This window comes from Bemisia tabaci, chromosome 9 (assembly GCF_918797505.1).
Source record: "Bemisia tabaci chromosome 9, PGI_BMITA_v3".
In the NCBI taxonomy this organism is placed as follows: Eukaryota; Metazoa; Arthropoda; class Insecta; order Hemiptera; family Aleyrodidae; genus Bemisia; species Bemisia tabaci.
Window position 1 is genome coordinate 2,740,140 of NC_092801.1, and position 20,520 is coordinate 2,760,659.

At 41.4% G+C, this 20,520-nt stretch overlaps 1 protein-coding gene across 1 annotated transcript; it reads left to right on the plus strand.

Moving 5' to 3' along the window:
• The first annotated feature begins 13,350 nt into the window (after positions 1-13,350).
• On the plus strand, positions 13,351-20,310 carry LOC140225445 (uncharacterized). Its single transcript, XM_072304383.1, has 2 exons — positions 13,351-14,232; positions 20,194-20,310. Exons 1-2 carry the CDS (start codon positions 13,351-13,353, stop codon positions 20,308-20,310), a joined length of 999 nt encoding a protein of 332 aa, XP_072160484.1.
• Positions 20,311-20,520: the final 210 nt, after the last annotated feature.

Sequence of the window (20,520 nt, forward strand, 5' to 3'; positions counted from 1 at the left end):
GTTCAAATTGAGCTTTTGAAGCGGAAGTAAACCGTATTGACGGCTCGTTCGTGGGGAAGGCCATGGATTTAGTTCCCAATGGCCGGATCAGTGAAAAAACTGAATGAATGATTGAATGGATATCCTGCGTGAAGTAAAGTGTTGAAATTTGTCGATTGAACAAGGTTTCGATCTCGAATTGGCGTTTCTTCCTTTAAATATGTTTGTGTTAATTATGGAGAGTATCCAGACCCTCCAGTTATAATCCGGGGACCTCGTGCCTTGAGCGCCGCAGAATAGATGCTTAAGGTGACTCAACGGACGCCATTTTTTGTGTCAGAGCGACGTGCAATATAATCGCATTGATTGGTTCCATAATTCCAGCGACCTACTTGTCATTTTTTTCGAATTTTGAGATCGCACTTCTGTTGTCATGAGACTGAGTTCATGTGCCAAATTTGACAAAAAAATTCAACGTGATAAAGGAGTGGTCTTTTTAGAGGAAAAATATCGTATTCGATACTGATGTCGAAACTGCACTCAAATGCCGTATTTTTCCTCTAAAAAAACCACGACTTTATTACGTTGAATTTCTTTGTCCCCAACATTCTCCTAAAAAAAAACTAAAAACCAAAAAAACCAATACAAAAAACGACAAAAACCTATAACACCTCACAACAAAAAAACCAAAAACCAAAACATCAAAAGCAAAAAAAAAAAACACAAAAAAAAAAAAAAAACAAAAACCCCCCCCCCCCCCCCCCCACAGTGGATCGAGTCAATCAGAGTGATCGGACATAAACTTTTTTACGAAAACTTCAAATTTTGACGTTTAATTCGTCACATTTTAAATGAGTGCTTCTAGAAGAGAATTTTACGAGAGAACCGATGGAATCACTTTAAAAACCTCAAAGTTTTGTATCAATGGAGTTACAAACTTTTAAAGTTTCCAAATTTGGTCCGCCCTCTCTCATTGAGTCGGTTCACACTGAAAAAAAATTTCTACTAGCGTTTTTACCATGGTCCGTTGGTACCTTTTACCATCTCCAGCTTTTTTACCAATTATTGGTAATTTTTACCAAGACAGACTGATAAGCTTACCTAAAAACCGGTATTTTTACTGTTTTTTTCAGGTAAGAATACCACTTTTATTGGTAATCAATTCCCGGTAACTTTGCCATTTTACCTCGTAATTCTACCACAGTCGATAAAAATATTGGCGTTTTTTACCAAGGTCCAGTAAAATTACGAGAAAGTTCAATATTTTACCGAGATTTCTCGGTAAAATTACCAATGCCATAAATGGTAATTTTACCAAGAAAAAACTGGGATCAAATAGAACCCTGAATTCTTGGTAATTTTACCCTTTTCCTAGTAAATACACCGAGATTTTTTTTTTCAGTGCACTGTGCGCCCTGACCTAGTGGTTTTGCACTTCTGCCATCGATAAAAACAAGATTTACATTCTGTCTTAATCGTGGTGGGCGAGCTCCCACTGTGAGTCGAGCGAGGGGAGTCCCCGAAATTGTTTGATGTTCAAGATTGCGGAAGGTGGAAGCGACGCAATAACAGACTGTCTGCGAGACAGGACGCAACGTCTTCGACTTCAAAGGAACATTCCAAGACGGAGTCTCGTCGTACACGCATTCTGGGGCGTCTCCGCTGCGCTGCTCGGTTCCTTCTTCCGTCGCGAAATCTCGCGGGAGAATGACCCCAGAGCAAGACTCTTCATCAACTCTTCGCAACTCGTGAGGGATAGGGCCGTAGCGGAGGTGATTCTGTGTGATCTAGGGACGATATCCGCCACCACGTTGCGCTGCCTTACAGTTTGTATTTTCTGGAAGCAATAATGGACCACTAGACAAGGTACGAATTTCAGCACTGCTGATACATGTTTCTTAACCAGAATTTCACGTAGAACACGATTCGCGCAACGAAAATTACCGAAACCAACTCCTAACTAAGATATTAACGTTTTTATTTCACATTGGTTACGAGGAATTTGAACTGCTCGCTCACAAGAAACTCAAAGCTCTACGTGAGTCAAATCGCGCACTACAACGGTTTCAGCAAGCTTCTCAATCGAGCAATGTTCATTTCCCACCATATGTTGTTCAAACTATAAGCAATTTGCTATAGCTGGGCCAAAGCGTCAAGATTGAGGTTGCCTGACTTGTAAATCGTAAAGACTGTCATGATAACGTTTAGCGCGCAATGTGAATCACGTAGAGCATTGAGTTTTCATGAGCGGGTGGTTTGAATTCACGCATCAAGAATCATTAAATATCTTCGTAAGGAGTTAATTTCGGTAAATTTCGTTGTGTGCATCGTGTTTTACGTGAAATTTTGGTTAAGAAACATTTATCAGAATGCTGAAATTCGTATCTTATCTAATGGGTCCATTGTCTTACCATACAGGAGAATGCAAAGAAACTGATCCATAATGTGAACACCCATTTTGCATGCACACTCATTACAAGTAAAATCCGAAATATTTATAATTTAAACTAGAAGTTTATACTCAACCGAGGTTTTCACTGTCTATTGCAAAATAATCCATAGAGATTCGCATACACACCTGAAACAAAAAGAGCAAAACGAAAAGAGATTAATTCGAGATTTCAATGTTGATGCATGTTTAAAGTACGATCAGTCGACGGCATTTTCAATTCAAATCCTTTGCAGTTCCAAATGAAAGAGAGAAACTCGCTGAAACCATGGCGACAAACCATTGCGTAGTTTCCTCACGAAAGAACGGAACTACATCTCTACATAGAAAAATTGTGTTTTTCGCAAATTGTGTTTTTCCTACAAAACTTTTGAGCGTTTCTGACTAGAAATTGCATTAACTTTTCTTCTGATTACACTAAAAAATCAGTAAAATTTTGGATCAAAATGGCACAGTGATATTTTCGTGGAAAAATCTTATAGTTTGAGTCGATTGTGCAACTTTGAATAGAGTTACGTTCCTTCGTCCAAAAAGCGATGACATTACTAATGCTGCCGTGCTAAGGAAGAACGCCGTATGTGCCTTCAGACGTTGCCAAGTTTTCTCCGATAAAAACAGAATTTACTAGGAAAATTGCGGATATTACTTTCCAAAATTTTCAGGCAATTTTTTACGCAATTTAAACTAAAATATCTGAAAGTTTCGAGGAGAAATATGCATGAATGTTGTCAAAACTACATGTTTTATCAAGGGAAATTTGGCAACTCCGAATGTTAATACGGCGTTCTTCCTTAGCAAGGCAGAATGGTTGACCGTTCACGGAAAAGAGGGATCACAGTAACCAGAATTGCGGTATGGGTGACCTGCTAGGAAAAGTGTTTGATGAGCAAAATTTTCAGGCAATTTTTTACGCAATTTTAACTAAAATATCTGAAAGTTTCGAGGAGAAATATGCATGAATGTTGTCAAAACTACATGTTTTATCAAGGGAAATTCGGCTACTCCGAATGTTCATACGGCGTTCTTCCTTAGCAAGGCAGAATGGTTGACCGTTCACGGAAAAGAGGGATCATAGTAACTGGAATTGCGGTATGGTGACCTGCTATGAAAAGTGTTTAATAAACATTAAGACACAGAAAGAACCAAACATTTTGCCTCCACGGAACTTGTGACGCTATGAAGTTCATGTTCAAAACACTCCATTTTGAGAAAAAATAATATTTATTTTTTCATCTAAAACTTTAGGGACTCAGAATTTTAGGACTAGTGTGCAACTTTACACTTTGTGTTGGTATTAGATGAGCTGCAGTTGATTTTTTAGAACATTATTGCAAAATTAATTTGTATCGTTATGTTTGGATGGGAAAACACCAGTTACCTTTTAAGGACAGTATTGCCGTGCTAAGGAAAAACGCCGTATGAACCTTCAGGCGATGCCAAATTTCATCCGATAAAATACGAATTTTGAAAAATTCTGATGGATATTTTTCTTCAAATTTTTCAGAAAATTTTGTACTCGCTTTAATTTAAAATATCTGAAAATTTCAAGGAAAACTACGCACAACTTTCCTGTAAAATGCATTTTTTATCCCGGGAAAATTGGAAACTCTCGAATGTTCACACGGCGTTCTTCCTTAGCGCGGCAGAGAAGTGCCCTCATCAGCGAGACTGCGGAACACTTCAAGAGGAAATCGTTACAAATTAGTTATTCGGCACATAAAAGATTCTTTCAGATCTCCAGAGCGAAAACCAAGTGCAGATTTTCCGCTACGAATTTATTTTCCGCCAATTTCCCTTTCATCGAGATATAATTTCTTCACAGCTTTTCCATATTTTAAAAGCACCTCCAGACTAGAGCGCGCGTCTTCGCGTTTGTAGCCCCTTCCCTCTTCTCCGCCTGTCAGGTTCCCAAAAGTGGCGAGGCAGGAATGATCGATTTATCGATGTTTCCCAACTTGAAGCTATCGTACAGAATCGATTATTGAGGTTTTGGTTTCGAAAACACTGTTTATAGATCCTATACCATCGGTTCAAATGGCTGATAAATTGATATATCGCAAAACATGCGACGCCACTGGCTCCGAACTTAAATCGAGCTTTACGGAGAAAAGAAAGACCTAAATAGCATTTCTCGACGGAAAAATCGCTATATATTGCGATTTTATCGCCGATTAAACCTTCAGGATCATCAACTTCTGAGCGATTATCCTCGATCTTATCGCGCTAAAATCGCCCGACAATTTATCGCGATATTTTCGAAATAAAAATCGCGATACATGGCGATTTAATCTCATCGTCAGGGCCTTTTTATAGAGAAAACAAATTTTCAATACATTGCAAATTCTCCAATTAACAATCTGTAAAAGAAAAGCTTTGACCAAAAACTATACCAATAAAACCGCATTTTATGTAAGTAAACACTTGCGCATTTTTTTAGCACTTCAGCTACACGCTTACCTAACAGAAAGCTACTAACAATATATCAGAAATTAACAAACGTTTGTGTTGAAATTTCGCTCGGTGCACGTGAAATTTTACGATTTTAAAGGCGGCGAAATTCAGCCCTTCGAGGGGCGGCAACAAAGGCGGGCGCCATAAAAACGAGTAGCAACAAACAAACAAGGAATGTTTTTTACAACCCACCGTTAAAGACTTATTACTTGAAGAGGCGGAAAAAGTCGGAGATTTGGACGAATAAAAACGGGCCGTAAAACAGTTTGCTTAAAGGGCCGGGGGTTGCGGAAGGTGAACCAAGACGAGGGGCGCGCAGAGGAATTAAATAATAGGCGTTTAAAAGAGCGTGGCCTCAAGAACCTCATAATTCTGATAAAAGCTCCACCCCCCGCCCCTCCCGGCGGTCGCTTTTGATAGTAAAGCCTCGCCGGGCAAATTGCCCGCCCTCGCACGCGAATAAAATGCACCAACTTTCGGCGCAGGTGCTCGGAATTTTTGATCGCGCAACTTCGGCTCCAACTTTCCGCGGCTTCGGCGTAATGAGATGGAAGGTTCGAGTAATAATTGAACGCACGGCGGGAAAAGGGACCTCAGCACTGGAAAACTGAGAATTTAGGTATTGTTACCGGTAGATAAAAGCGTGGTCTGCAAACAAATCGGCACGAAAAACGACAAAAATACCAGCATTAGAGTCAACATTTGAAACGCTGCTGCAGAATTTGCCGGGAGTATAATCGAGTGTTGAAAGTCAGTAGAATTGAACAATGTAATAATTGCTTTCCGAAATAAGCGTTATAATAAAAAAACAACGAATCTGAACTGTTAATACTGGAACACACCTTCTGTAAATGTACCTTGCGAGAGATAAGTAAAAAAATAGATGTACTGGAGGAGAAGTGCTTCTCCACAGAGTTTGAAGAAGGAAAAAAAATGCCCAAATTTACTTACTTCAGCATTTTCGGCAAAATCACTGCAATTTCCGAACCTTTTTCTGGCCAGGGGCCAAAATTAAATGATTATGAAGGGCCACTTAGATGTTGTAGATAAAAATAGGACTGTTGAAAAAGTCGCCGTTTTCAATAAATATGTACCCGGAATGGAAGACATCTAGGGGAAAATTGTTACGATTTTCCGATGCAAATATTTTCCTACAATCTATTTTCCTGCGTTTTGGGATTATACGTACTAAGCAGGCTAAGGGCCCGTTCGCCAAAACTAATCGGAACTGTATGAATGAATTGCTCCTTTTAAAAATCAAAACAATATCGAATTGCGATATATTACACAGTTAAGATAGGGCTATGTCCTGTCGTAAGCGGCGACATAAAGTCGATATCATTTCAATAATCGCCCCAATGGCCACGATAGTTGTTAGACGTTTACGGTTTCCCTGGTAACCTTTGTTTGCTATCAGCTGATATCGAGTAAATGACTAGGAAGCTCCAACCCAGTGGTTAAAGCTTCCTTAACCGCGAAAACTTTAAAATTCAAATTTTCAAATTTTGAACGTAAAGTACATTTTTTCCATCACGAGATAAAAGCACAAACAAGTTTTGAATTGTTGACTGTATCACCATGATTCCAAAAATACAATACACAACATAGCATTGACTAACAATAAAACAGTATGCAATAAAATAAAGTCATGACAAGGAACATAGCCGAAAATGGCGCCGATTCCCATCAACCAACGCGCGGTCTCTACAATGTAACATGCTGCATTGATACTCCCCAGCTGGGACCGTCCGGAATAGCAGCTCTAGTGCAAGCACCAGAGCCGCTAAAAAGCTGAGCGCTTTTCTAATACGAATGTGATAAAGCTTCCCCGCTTGATTTTTATTCTTCTTTTTTTGGAAAAAAGGTTCTTCCTTCCATTCTACTTCAGATGTCATTTCATCAATGAAGATGTTGCATGTGTGAGGGATTTGCGATTTGACAATTGATTCTCGTGTAAATGTTTGCGAGAAACACGATGGTGCCACTGGTTTTTTCTGAAATCTACTCCCAAGCTCAAAAAAAGCTCTCAAGTTGAAGCCAAAATGAAGGAGATATCCCACGCTATCCTTAAAGTCCACGTCTACATCAAGACAAACTCTCCATGCAAAGATAGGGAGCAAATACTTTAGCAGGGTTGCCTGGGGTTGCATGTGTTCTCAGTTTTGAAGTCCCCAAATAAATTGGCAGCCCTGTCAATGTATTTGCACCCTATCTTCGCATGGAGAGTTGGTTTTAATGTAGAGGTGGATTCTCAGGATAGCGTGGGATATCCCCTCCATTTTAGCCTCAACTTGAGAGCTTTTTTGAGCTTGGGAGTTGATTTCAGAGAAAACCAGTGGCACCGTCGTGTTTCTCGCGAACTTCTACATAAGAATCAATGGTCAAACCGCAAATCCCTCACACATGCGACATCTCCATTCCACACTCTAAAAATCGCATATTTCCTCGGCCCGAGGCGTGTGCTCCCCCCCCCCTCTCCCCCATCTCACCCCCCTCTCCACCCACCAAAGACCCCTCATCTCCGTGTGTATACACACTGACACAGGGCGAGGACGCTGTATCGTAACACGATTATTCTTTCAAGGAGCCTGCATAATGAATGCCCGCGGAAAATTTTCCAGCTCATTGTTTCGACTAATTGAAAGCCCTTAGCTCTTTTCACCCCTCGGCCCCCTCCCCCTTCCCGCTGCCCCACCGTAGTTTACATGCAATGCGACCCAGTCCTCACCCTTCAGGGACAGAAAGGGGGAGGAGGGGAGTAGAATAAATGACACATTTCCCATCCCCGCGTGGTGTATCGCATACTAATGTAGGGTACAGTGGCGTGGCGTGAATTGCGATATATCGATCGTTATGCCATTTAAACCTATGAAAAAAGATCGATTATCAGGGAGTTCGCAGCGAACACCTTAGTAATCGATTCTTTACCATAGCTTCAAATGGCGAGATATCGATAATCGATTATTCACGCCACGCCACTGGTAGGGTACTGCCGTACCGAGGAAGAACGCCGTATGAATATCCGAGGGTTGCCAAATTTCCTCGAAGAAAACATGGATTTTCGACGAAATATACGGACATTTTACCTTGAAATTTTCAAATATCTCAGATAAAATTGCGCACAGAATTGTCTGAAAATTTTAGAAAAAAATAATCACAAATTTCCCAGTAATTTCGGTTTTCGTCGAAGGAAACTTGGCAACGCCTGAGGGTTCATACGGCGTTCTTCTTCTTTAGGCGGTGTAGGCGTGCCCCGCGAAAACAGAGGAGTTTCTATTGCCGCCCCCGCCTATTGCCCGCTCTTTAGTTTGTTTTTTTTTTTAAAGTTTTTTAGTTCTTATTTACTTTTACCCGATAAGCATTCTTGGCTCATCGGTAAAAAGCTCTCGGTTCATTTTCAACGCGCCCTTTCAGCGGATAACGTTAATTAAAATGTTTCGTTCTATTGTGTTTCCCCTATTTAGTGTGTGTTTCCCCCTGTTTTTTGTGTGTGAATGAACCGGGAGCTCGGTTGTCTTTGATGTATTACCCTCTTTTCGAATCGAATCCGAGTCGGCTCTGCAAGGTTCCGAGGTTGTGCGATAAAATGGGGATATTTTATTGAAGTTCAGAAGATGGAATTGGTGAAATTGAGCACTCTCTGGCAACCATGGTTCTGTAACATGGTGAGTTTTTGTGCGATGTCGATTGAAGCGTTTAAGCCAAACGGAACGAAGTTTATCGCGACGTTTCAAAATTTCATCCTGGCTTTGTTCTTCTCCCGAGAGAATCTGCTCAGGATTCGATTTTGAAATCTCTCGCTCGAGATACTGAAACAGTAATGAAGTATAAAAAAAATTTTGCAACTTGTAAGAAACATGGAATCTTTTTGAACACAGCAGTATCGAAAGCGATGACGAGTTTTTTTTTTTTTTTTTTTTTAAGTACTTAGTTCAAAAAATCAGGGGATATGTGTAGATCCTAACCCCACGGAAAAAAAATTTAGGTATCATTCACCATATTCTGGTTAATAAACGGCACAACCAGAGAGTATGGTAACTTTCATCAAAATTATCGTGAAAGTAACAAGATTTTTCGTTATTGTGATAATAATTTTAGTGGAAGTTACCGTACAATCTGGTTGTGCTGTTTTTTCAACCAGTGTATGGTAAATGCTACCAAACGGGAGGATTCTTAATTTATAAAGCAGTCCGAAATTCTCTCGAGGTCTGCAAACACAGGGTGGGACAAACAAATTGAGGCTTTAAATTCTCTGATCTTTAAAACAGTTAGGAATTTTAATCTATAGTGGGCTCGTTCCTAACTTCAGCTATAGCAAAACGAAGCGTTGTTTCGTGAAAATGGCTCAAAAATAGCGATTATCGCATCGGGAGAGTCTGAAATACACTCCGAACCTACATTCTGCGTGAGGAAAATGCGTTTTTTCAAGCTCCCCGCTTCAAAAACGACACTACGGCACAGGTGAACATTTCCTAAGAGGAGTCGTTCCATCCAATCCTTGCGCACTAGGATGCTACAACGGTATTCAACATGGTTGACTTGGAAAAATATCGCATTCGATGCCGATATCGAACCAGCACTCAAATGCGATATTTTTCCTCTGAAAAAAACCTGTCTTTAATACGTTGAATTTTTTAGTCTCATGACAACAGAAGTGCGATCTCAAAATTCGACAGAAATGACAAGTAGCTGAAATTATAGAACGAATCGATGCGATATATCGCAGGTCACTTTGACACAAAAAAAAGCGTCCATCGAATCACCTTAATATCTCCTACGCTGTATTTCTGTACCATTGATGTGTTTTCGCCGACTTGACACAGTTATTTTTATAGTTCTGATATTCTTCTACATTCCGAACTCCTGTTGGGTGGAAGGAATCCCTGCAGAATGGCAGAAGTGAGTGTTCGTCGAGGTGATTAAAAAAGTTTTACAAAGTGCAAGCGCTCCAAGCTCGAACTCTCCAGATCGGTGGCGTGGCGTGCTTTGCGATATATCGATGTTCTGCCATTTAAACCCATGGTAAAGACTCGATTACTAAGGTGTGCGCTGCGAAAACCCTGATTATCGATCCTTTTCCATAGGTTTAAACGGTATAACAATCGATATATCGCAAAGCACGCCACGCCACTGCTCCGGATCGGTTCGGCACGCGCGATCCCGGCTCAACAGAGCTATTACACCATGAACTATTGATTGCCTCTAATCGGTTTGAGTTGGAGACGGCACTCAATGGATCCAGTCAGTGGGAAAGGTCGGACAATATTCGGAAACTTTATAGGCTCGTAACTCCGTTCATACAGAACTTTGCGGTTTTAAAAGTGTTTCTATTGGTTTCCTCGTGAAACTTTCATCTTAAGGCACCCCTTAAAATTTAAATTGTGAGGCAGTAAACATCAAATAATTTGCAGTTTAAGTAAACAATTTCATGTCCGATTTCTCTGATTGACTTGATCCTATCCTCTGTGCGGCATTGCGAGCAATATATTTCACGAACCACCGGCTTCAATCAATGGAGGTCCTGCGAAACTCAATCAAACAACATTTTGGAATGAGGAATTACTATTTTTGGCTTCTTTAGAGCGATTGTTATAGTCGAGATTTGTGTAATTTCATCGCAGCGTACCATCATTTCAGATTTTTGCAATGTTACTCCTACCTGATAACTCTGAGATTCATTCATGAGATCAACATTATTTACAGAGGGAATTTTTCAGAAGTTTGCGTCACAAAATTGCGGCGCGTTTTGGCCACAGCCACCGAAAATTCGCGGATAATCGCGGCTCATATGAATGTAATTATTCTCTTACGTCGAATGGCGCTCGAATGATACTTTGACCGGAGGGTGACTCTTTTACAGATGGATGAGTGATTTTGGTCCCTCGTTGCAAAATGCTGTCAGGGTGTCTACTAAAACAGGCTGGCCAAAAATCAGTACTTGTACAGGACTTTTTCAGTACACTTCCGAGAAATTCAGTACCTCCTCAACGGGAAAATTCAGTACTTTTTGAGTACCTCCATTTAGCGAAATTCGATACATTTCAAAACTTGGAATTTCTCTCTGAAATTGCGACAAAAATGAAAAATTCCGGACCTTCTAACGGAATTTCCGCACTTTTTCAGTGCTTCCGGACCGCCCTAAAAAATCACTACTATTTCCGAACTTTCCGGACTTGTACACGGAAAAAAAAAATTGCTGATTCAACGATTCAATTGCTAAAAACAGTGAGTGCAATGTTTCAACGCAGATTTTACAACAAAAAAATGCTACTTTAACCACCCCCGTGGTTAAATTAGTTTACAATGTGGTTAAAGTAGCATTTTTTTGTTGTAAAATCTGCGTTGAAACATTGCACTTACTATTTTTAGCAATTGAATTGTTGAATCAGCAATTTTTTTTCCGTGTAGACACCCTGACCGTTCAACTAATAGAGCATAAACGGCGCAGAGCCACAAGGGTCGCTTGAGAGCTTGTTAGGGGTCCCAAGAATCGAGAGATTTTCAGGGCGTTGGGGGCGGGTCGGAGGTGAGATGGTTGGAAAGAGGGTGAGGCTAGGTTCTCGTTAATGAGGCTCCCTTAATCTTGGGCCGAAACGAAACAATTAACCGGCGGGTAACTTAATAAGCGACGGGGGCAGGGTCTGGGTCATGACGCAGCGCTAAGAATTAGGCCTTTGCACAAAATTATCTTCGCTGATGCGCTCCAAGAGATCACACCTTCGCCGCGCCGTCGGCCCCCCGAGTATGCAACCATCGCTACGTTGCCGTGTATATCAGAATACGGGTCAACTTTTTGGTGGAGCTTAAAATTAGAAATTAGAAAGATTTAGAAACAAATTTCCGACTTAAATTGGAACCAATAGCTAGCTGATTATTAAAACGAGTCAAGTCAAACCCCTGGTGCTTAAACTTGGACTTTAGGTGTATTAATTAGCTATTACTGCTCTGGCTGCAAATTTTGTCCGACTTCTCACATTGACTCGATCCACTGTGAGCGGTTCAATTGAAACGCTCTCTTGAAGGTTTTTTTTTTTTGCTTATTCTTGATATTTTCCAGTTTGGCAACTCAGTTACATGGGTGAAATGAAAAATATGAAATATTGAAAATTTCCGTGAAATACTTCATGAAATTTCACAAAACTGTGAAAAATATGGAACATATTTTCAGAGGCTGGGTATGCAACACGCACTACAAAACACCAAAACGCAAAAACCAGTCGCCTTTCATTTGATTTTGCATTTAATTACGAAAAATATTTTTCATATATTTTTCCAAAAATTCATAAGATATTTCGCATGAAATTTCAAGATTTTATTTTTCATAAAAAATTGCAACCCCGTTTGGCAACAGCGTGGCGCGTTTGACAGAGCGGCGCAGCGTGGCCGGGATCCATCCTTATGGGGATGAGCAGTGGGACGGTTGCCAGACTGTACGATAAAATTTGGATATTTTACATGGGTTTGAATGAGAGAACGCGCTGATTTTCCAGCACTATCCGGCAACAACGAGCGGTAGGAAGCCCTCGAAACGTGTCTGAGCCTGATTACCGGATAATTAAGTGCCAGGTGGTAATTTTTAGCGACATCTCACGTCGGAGCCGGATTAATTAATTTCGATCGCTCGAGAAATTTTAAACCCCCCCCCCCCGCCCTCCCGTCGCCGCCCCCGTTCTCGTCTCGTCAATTCAGGGTGGATTCGCGCCCCTTCGTTAACAGCGCAGAGCTATGAGGAAAAAGCAACGTTCCCGTACGTTAAAATACGAAAAAAAAAACAGCTTTCGAGTTGGATGACTTGAAGAAGCTCTTAAATTTTGACGAGAGTACCGGTATAGGTAGAGTAGATTTGCCTCGGTTTTTGCATAAAATTACTGATTGGGGCAGACGAACTGCGACTAAAATTTGACCAAAAGTCAAACGCGCCAGTGCTGCTATTTCATTTTGTCAAAAGATTCCGAAATAACTTTGATTTCCGGAAACATATTCTTATTCGTCAAAGTTCCGAGAAAAATTCCGATTTTTCAAAAATTCCGGGGGAAACTTCCGAAACATGCCCGGATTTAGTTCCAAAGATCGTCAAATTTGAAGAGAAAGTCCCTAAATTTGATCAAATAAATGGTCAAACTGGCGAAAAACTGCTTTCGAGGAAATTCCGAAAATAGCTGAGAATTCCGGGAAAAGTTCCGATCATTTGAAAAGTTCCGAAATTCGGAATAAATTCCGGAAATGGCAGCACTGGCGCGCTGATCACTTAGGCCAACCTGGCCGGCTGAAAAGGGATACGTTTTTCATGCGTTAGAATCAGGAGTGAAGGAAGTTTTTCTGTGTGCACCTTCAGTGGTAAAACTCACATTCTCCCTACGCACTGTTATAAAGCGCAGTAGGAGTAATATTAACAGACAAATTCCTGTGGCCGAGGTGACTGTTTAATACAAAAAAAAAAATAATAATAATAATAATAATAAGTTCTCGAGATGAATCTGGAAGAAAGAGAGCCGATAAGGAAAATAAAGGGGGCGAAAAAAGACAAAGAAATCATCATGCGAACTAACAATGAAGTACAAAATATGCTTGAGAGCGAAGAAAATCTCGACCTGTGGAAAATCAACTGCTTGCTCTACGCTGCAGCCCTCACAATCAGTGACGAGTCGAACGGCCCAAAAGGAACTAAAATGAACAAGAAAGAAAGTAAGCCCCTATGGCAAAAAAGAATTGAGTTCAGAATCCAAGATCTGAGGAGGAACCTTTCAGTACTAGCTAACTTCAAAATAACGAGCAAGGAAAAAGGACAACAGACAACCCACAAAGTCCAGTCAATCCTGGATAAATACACCGCGGAAGGAGAAGAAAGCAGTATAGACAATGTAATGGAGCAACTGAGGCAACGTATTGCTGTCTTTAGCCAAAGAATAAGAAGATACCAGAAAAGATCAAATCAATTCTCTCACAACAGAAGCTTCGAAACCAACTGCAAAAGCTTTTACAGGAACATCAAAGGTGACTCCTCCGACATAGGTGAAATCCCAGAGAAAGAAAAGGTGGAAGAGTTCTGGAAAGGAATCTACGAAGTCCCTACTCAGCACAACTCGGAGGCTGGGTGGATCAAAGACTCAGAGGTCACGAACAACAAAATGGAATGGACAGATCTCGGTGATGATGAACTGATAACTACCATAAAAAACCTTGCAAACTGGAAAGCACCCGGCCCAGATAAGATACAAAGCTTCTGGTTCAAAAAAATCCCTAGCATCCATAAGTACCTAACAGCCGAGTACAATAAATTACTGAACGGGAAAGAATTCCCACCATGGCTGGCCAAAGGGACTACATATCTGATAGCGAAGAATAGAGAAACGGCAAATCCCAAAAACTATAGGCCCATAACCTGCCTCAACATAGCGTATAAGATCTTCACGGCACTTATGGCCGGAAAAACGTACAAATACCTAGAAAGTGCCAAACTACTCCCTATAGAGCAGAAAGGGTGCCGCAAAGGAGCTAAAGGGTGCCTTGACCAACTCTTAATATCCAAAACCATCATTGAGGACTGCAGGAAGAACAAGAAGAACCTATCGATCGCATGGCTGGACTACCAAAAAGCCTTCGACAGCATGCCTCACAGCTGGATCATCCGTGCACTGGAACTCATGGGAGTGCACCCGAATATAGTAAACGCCTGTAAGAACATGATGGAGCACTGGTCAACATGCATCCAACTAAGAGGAAAAACAGATACAATTATCACCTCTGAAATTAAAATAAGACGAGGAATCTACCAAGGGGACGCGTTCTCCCCCCCTTCTGTTCTGCGTTGGATTAATACCCCTCTCTACACGACTAAACAACATGAACAATGGATATAACATCAAGGCAGGCCATAAACAACTGACGCACCTCCTGTATATGGATGATCTGAAACTGTTCAGCAGCAGCGACGAGAAACTGCAAAATCAACTCGAGACGGTGAAAGAATTCAGTGACGACATAGGTATGAAATTTGGCCTAGATAAGTGTGCCAAGGTAACCTTCAAGAAAGGTAAATACATCCACGGAGAAAACATGGATATAGACGTCGACACCAGCATCCGACAGTTAGACCCAGGTGAAACATACAAATACCTCGGAATGGAAGAAAGTATAGGTATTCAACATAAGACAATAAAAGAAAAGGTAAAGAGAGAATACATACGACGAGTAAGAGCAGTACTAAAGACAGAGCTAACGGCAAAAAACAAGATAACTGCAATTGGAGCGCTAGCCGTACCCGTTCTACAGTACGGATTTGCAATTCTGAATTGGAAAATCAAAGAAATAAAAGCGCTAGATATAAAAACAAGAAAATGTCTGACAATGCATAAAATGCACCACCCATCCGCAGACGTTGACAGGCTATACGTGAGCAGAAAACTAGGAGGACGAGGACTTAGGCAAATAGAATCAACATACAAATCTTCCATCATCAATACGAAGTACTACCTCCAGGAAAAAAAAAACGAAGACCCTTTTCTCAAAGCCGTATATGCCGTCAACCTTGCTCTAGACAAAGACCACATTGCGAAAGAAGCAAACAAGTTTGAAGCCGAGCTCGGAGAAAACTTTGAAGTGGCCCCCATAAACAGCAGGAAGCAAAAAATCAAAAAGAAAATCTCAGAAAGCATCAGAACCAAATGGAAAGGAAAGATCATGCACGGGCAGTATCCACTGATGCTAGAAAATGACTCTATCGAGAGTAATCTCTCCACCATCTGGCTCAGTAAAGGTGTACTAAAAGCAGAAACAGAGAGCCTAATTGTAGCGGCACAGGATCAAGCCTTAAACACAAGGTACCGAGAGAGGAAAATCCACAAGAAACATATGAATAGCAAATGCAGAATCTGCCATCAGTTCGAAGAAACCATTGAGCACATAACATCAGGTTGCCCAATTCTAGCCCAAAAGGACTATATCGAGAGACACGACAGAGTATGCACCCAACTTCACTACAGCCTCTGCAAAGAATATGGAATCGAAGTCGACGCAGATAAATGGTATGAACACAAACCGAAAAACACTGCAACAACCAGAGATGGAGAGACAACGATCCTGTGGAACTTCCCTATCAGAACCGATAGAACTGTTGAGGCAAACAGACCGGACATCATCCTACGTAGGAAAGGCCAAACGTGTCTGCTGATTGACGTCTCTATCCCAGCAGACAGGAACATCACAAAAAAGGAAGCTGAGAAGAAACTAAAGTATAAAGACCTAGAGATCGAAATCAGCAGGATGTGGAAGACCAAAACCCGAGTCATACCCTTTGTGATAGGAGCTACCGGAGCAGTCTCTAAAGACTGGACTAAACTGAAGAACGAAATCCCTGGGAAACATTCGCTAGTATTGGCCCAGAAGTCTGCTGTGTTAGGCACTGCCAGAATCCTCCGGAAGGTCTTAAGCTAGGTGGAGCAGCGCGAATACACCTAGAACGTTCCCACACACCGAAAACACCCCTATCGCCTACCACCTCAGGAAAGAAACCTTTAGGCAGGCGTCCTCCAGACACCTACCCTGCCTCGGTTCCTAAAACAAGTATCCTAGTCCGTGACGAGCCACCCCCCAAGGGGGACTGAAAAAACCACCACCCGGCCACCCAAACCACAAACAGCCCTCATACCTAGAGCATTGTTTGCCCCTGTGTGAGGGCTTAAAGCAACCCAGCAAAGCTGGTGACAGCAGTGAATATGAAAAATAATAATAATAATAACAAAAACAAGAAGTGCAATGTGGGTGTCAACCAGTAAACATTAGCGCAGCTGAGATAGTTTACACCAAAATCTGTGTAATTTTCAACATTTTCATTAAAATCAAAGCACTCGCAGAGTTTTAAGCAAACAGGATGCACTTCTAATAATTTTAAAACACTGACTACGAGAATTCGAACTATCGCAGGCAAGACAAAGCGAATCAAACCATATCGACGGTGTAAGTCAGGAATCACATAACTCGGTTTGCGACGTGGCAGACTTCCTGTCATACTTTCTTTTTCAAACGGAAAACTACTCAATGGCAGTTCTTCGAAACTGCCGTGATTTTTATTCTCCGTGCGAAGAAAATCCTGCAAAAACTTCATGGCACAATGTCGATTTGTTCTCCTTTAAAAAAATAACAGAGGCGGAGATTTTCAGACACCGTAAACGAGATATGTGATTGCGGATTTACGCCGTCGATGAGGCGCCTTCAACATCGCAGAATACTTCAAACGCTACACCGTTTGACACTAACATTCCGATGTGCAAATTGCCTATACTGCGCCTGCCAGAGTATACACCGAATTTTGAGGTTTACACTCTCCAATCGCAGTCCACGGATCGAATCCTGCAAGCCCGGTGGCAAAAAACGCCAACCGTATTTATCGGTTCGTACAACTGAGATTTTTTCCACTGTCAGGTCACAAAATTCTGCGAGACCATCCGGAAAACGGGAGGGCTCACTGAAAAAAAAAATCTCGGTGTATTTACTAAGAAAAGGGTAAAATTACCAAGAATTCAGGGTTCTATTTGATCCCAGTTTTTTCTTGGTAAAATTACCATTTATGGAATTGGTAATTTTACTGGACCTTGGTAAAAACGCCAATTTTTTTTTATCGACTGTGGTAGAATTACCGAGATAAAATGGCAAAGTTGCCGGGAATTGATTACCAAGAAAAATGGTAATCTTACCTGGAAAAAACAGTAAAAATACCGGTCTTTAGGTAAGCTTACCGGTCTGTCTTGGTAAAATTACCAATAATTGGTAAAAAAAAGTGAGATGGTAAAGGTACCAACGGACCTTGGTAAAAACGCCGAGAATTTTGTTTCAGTGCTTCCCGGGGGAGAGACCCGGCACTTGGACGGCGCTCGGTCGAGATGCTGAGAATGGAGATTAAAGATTCGACTCAGCACTTTAATAACTCGTTAAATACTAATTTAACTTCCCGCGGTCCTGCATCGCTCCTCCGCGCCCCCGCAGTTGGCTACAATCAATTTATGACTCCGCTTCGACGCCCGGATAAAGGCCCGCAAACGAAATAAAATTCAAAAGCCACCGCAAAAACTTGACGGGTCTACGACGCTGCCACATTTTCTTCAGACAGGGTGTCAACTAGAGTCCCTTTATACTGAGGGTCAAGACAACACCCCTCATGGAGTCACAAACGGGAATAAAGATTACAGAAATTGAACGTTTTTCGTAATCTTTGATCGGCCCATTCTCAAATTCCTTTCTTCGTTCCTTCCCTCATTTTGTTTCTTCCTTGCCGAACCCGTAATTCCCCGGTCCATTCCAGATTACAATCTTTGCAATCGGTGAAAATGTAATCTTTATTCCCGTTTGTGACACTGTGAAGGCCTAAAATACCAGAACCAATCAGAAATGGATTCACATTGTCTTGACTCACAGTATGAAGGGACTCTAGTGTCAACCAGTTATAAAAAACTAAAATTGGAGACTTTCGGGGATTTTTAGGAGTGTTTTCTTCGAAAAATCGGGGACTTCTTTCCCGAAAGAGTAAGAGAAAGGGAGTCAGTAAGGGCGTTAAAAGGCGAATATTATACGACTAATTTCACAAGTCATGTTGAACCGATGAAAACATACGAAACACTTCAGTTTTTCTGTCCCTGGTTGTAGCGCGCCGCCGGGAAAATTTGAAATTGCCGGTGTTTAGGACGATTTTTGTCATTTTTTGGGGACCTGAACAAGAAAATTGGGGACTTTCGGAGAGATCGGAGATACTTTTCCAAAATCGGGGATACTTAGGGACATTGGGGCCTTTTGGGAACCGGTAGACACCCTGTCAGAGAATCCCTAGGGAGCCTCACAAAAATTCGCTCCTTTTTAGGCTGTCGATTCGACCATCGGACTAAGGTTTAAATGGAAGCTAATGATGACACTAAACTAAGGGAAAGATTTCAAGATGAGGTAGTATAGGAACCGTTTTCGAATTCGGGGAAGGGGCGGGGCAAAGGGGGCCAAAATTTTGCTCAAGTTAACGAACCTGTTTGGACCTGAACAAGAAAATTGGGAACTTTCGGGGATATCGGGGACACCCTTCCAAAATCGGGCATGATTGGAGACATTGGGGACTTTTGGAACCGAAGACACCCTGTAGTAGACGACAAAAGGATTTGATGACTTTTGGAGGCGTCATGAACTTTGCGAAAGAATAAACTGCACTTATCTGGACAAAAATATCCGTACTCTCTTCTCTCCTCAGAACAGAAACCGTGGACAACAAGCCGAAGCCCCAGAGGAAACATTTCGTAAACGATCCCTAGAATTGAAAATAAACCTTCCTTATGAGCTCTCATTAAATCTTCGGGAAGGGACGATCAACACGAGGGCGAGAAGACCAAGTTTACAAAAACAAAACTTTCCGCTCGTAAGGCACAAATGTTTGTATTAAGGAGCCCATAAAACCTAAGTGGCAGCGGGAGGTGGTCGAGCGAGCACTAACAAGAAAACAAGCAAACGGAACATGGGACTAACAACGTAGCTATTTCCATCTTTACGAGATATTACCAACATCGGTTCCACCTGACGCGCGGGCCCTAAGTTCACTTACTTCCACCCTTGCTGGTCCAATTGAAACATGAGCTGTACTTCTTGATACTTTCTTCTCTGTTGGAAAAATCTTGCCCCATTTTTCCTTAGATTTGGAGGGGTTAAACAGAAAGGAACAAAGCCACATCGGGATCGAACCGAGAAAAAGAGGTTTAAAATTTAGCTCCTGCATAAGACTCAATGTAAAAGATAAACTTCAAGTTCAATTTCTGCAAAATTTGCTCCAACAAAAACTTTGAATTTTTGGCGATAGATAGTGGAGCAGTGGTTGAGTTCAAAACCACGCATAACTCAATTTTTCCAAAAATGTGGGTTGGTTCCTTTCTGCTTAACTCAGTCCATTTATCATTGGCGAATGAAAGAAGTTCTAGGATTTAACAGCGAGACTGAGAAAGCGTGTATTGTGAAACAAAAATACGGTCTTCGCTTTGATGAAAATTATGAAAAATACGACTTCTTTGGCTCTAGATAGATTTTTCTTCTTCTTTATATTGCGTTTATGGTTGATACGACGTACTTCTGTCAAACGGAACTATGTGCATTATCGCGTGAGCTCTATTACGCATATATTCTTAAGGGTCTCAGGGCTCATGTCTTGATGCACATAGTTCCGTTTGGCAGATACGTCCAACACATAGAGGCCCCCGGCCAGAGCCACACTGTTACAGCAACATGCTCTCCGAATTTTGAAAAAAATTCTCAATCTTGACGACGCTAATGGACCAACCATCATACAAATTCAGGGTTTCCAGCGGTTTGGAAAACCTGAAAAGTCGAGGAATCAACAGCAATCAAAACAGCCACAACCTGAAAAACCAGGGAATGTAAAACAACCTGAAAAGTCAGGGAATCCACAGTAACCTGAAAAGTCTGGAAATTTTGCGATCAGCGTTTAGCAGAAGTCAGCATATAATTAAAAGGGAAAAAATCTGTTGAGGTTTTGTTCGAAAACTGGGCAAAGTCAAAGAATGCAAAGATTTTGGAGTCAAGGAAAAGCAAAAAAGTCAAGCAAAAGTTAGGGAAAATCAGGGAATCGAAAAATGAAGAAACTAAGAAAACCCTACGAATGA

What these genes read in the sequence shown, in the direction of transcription:
- LOC140225445 (XM_072304383.1), top strand. Translation starts at nt 13,351, where the DNA reads ATGAATCTGGAAGAAAGAGAGCCGATAAGGAAAATAAAGGGGGCGAAA. An exon ending in TAGCGAAGAATAGAGAAACG is followed by an intron (nt 14,233 to 20,193) that starts GCAAATCCCAAA and finishes ATACAAATTCAG; the next exon opens with GGTTTCCAGCGGTTTGGAAA.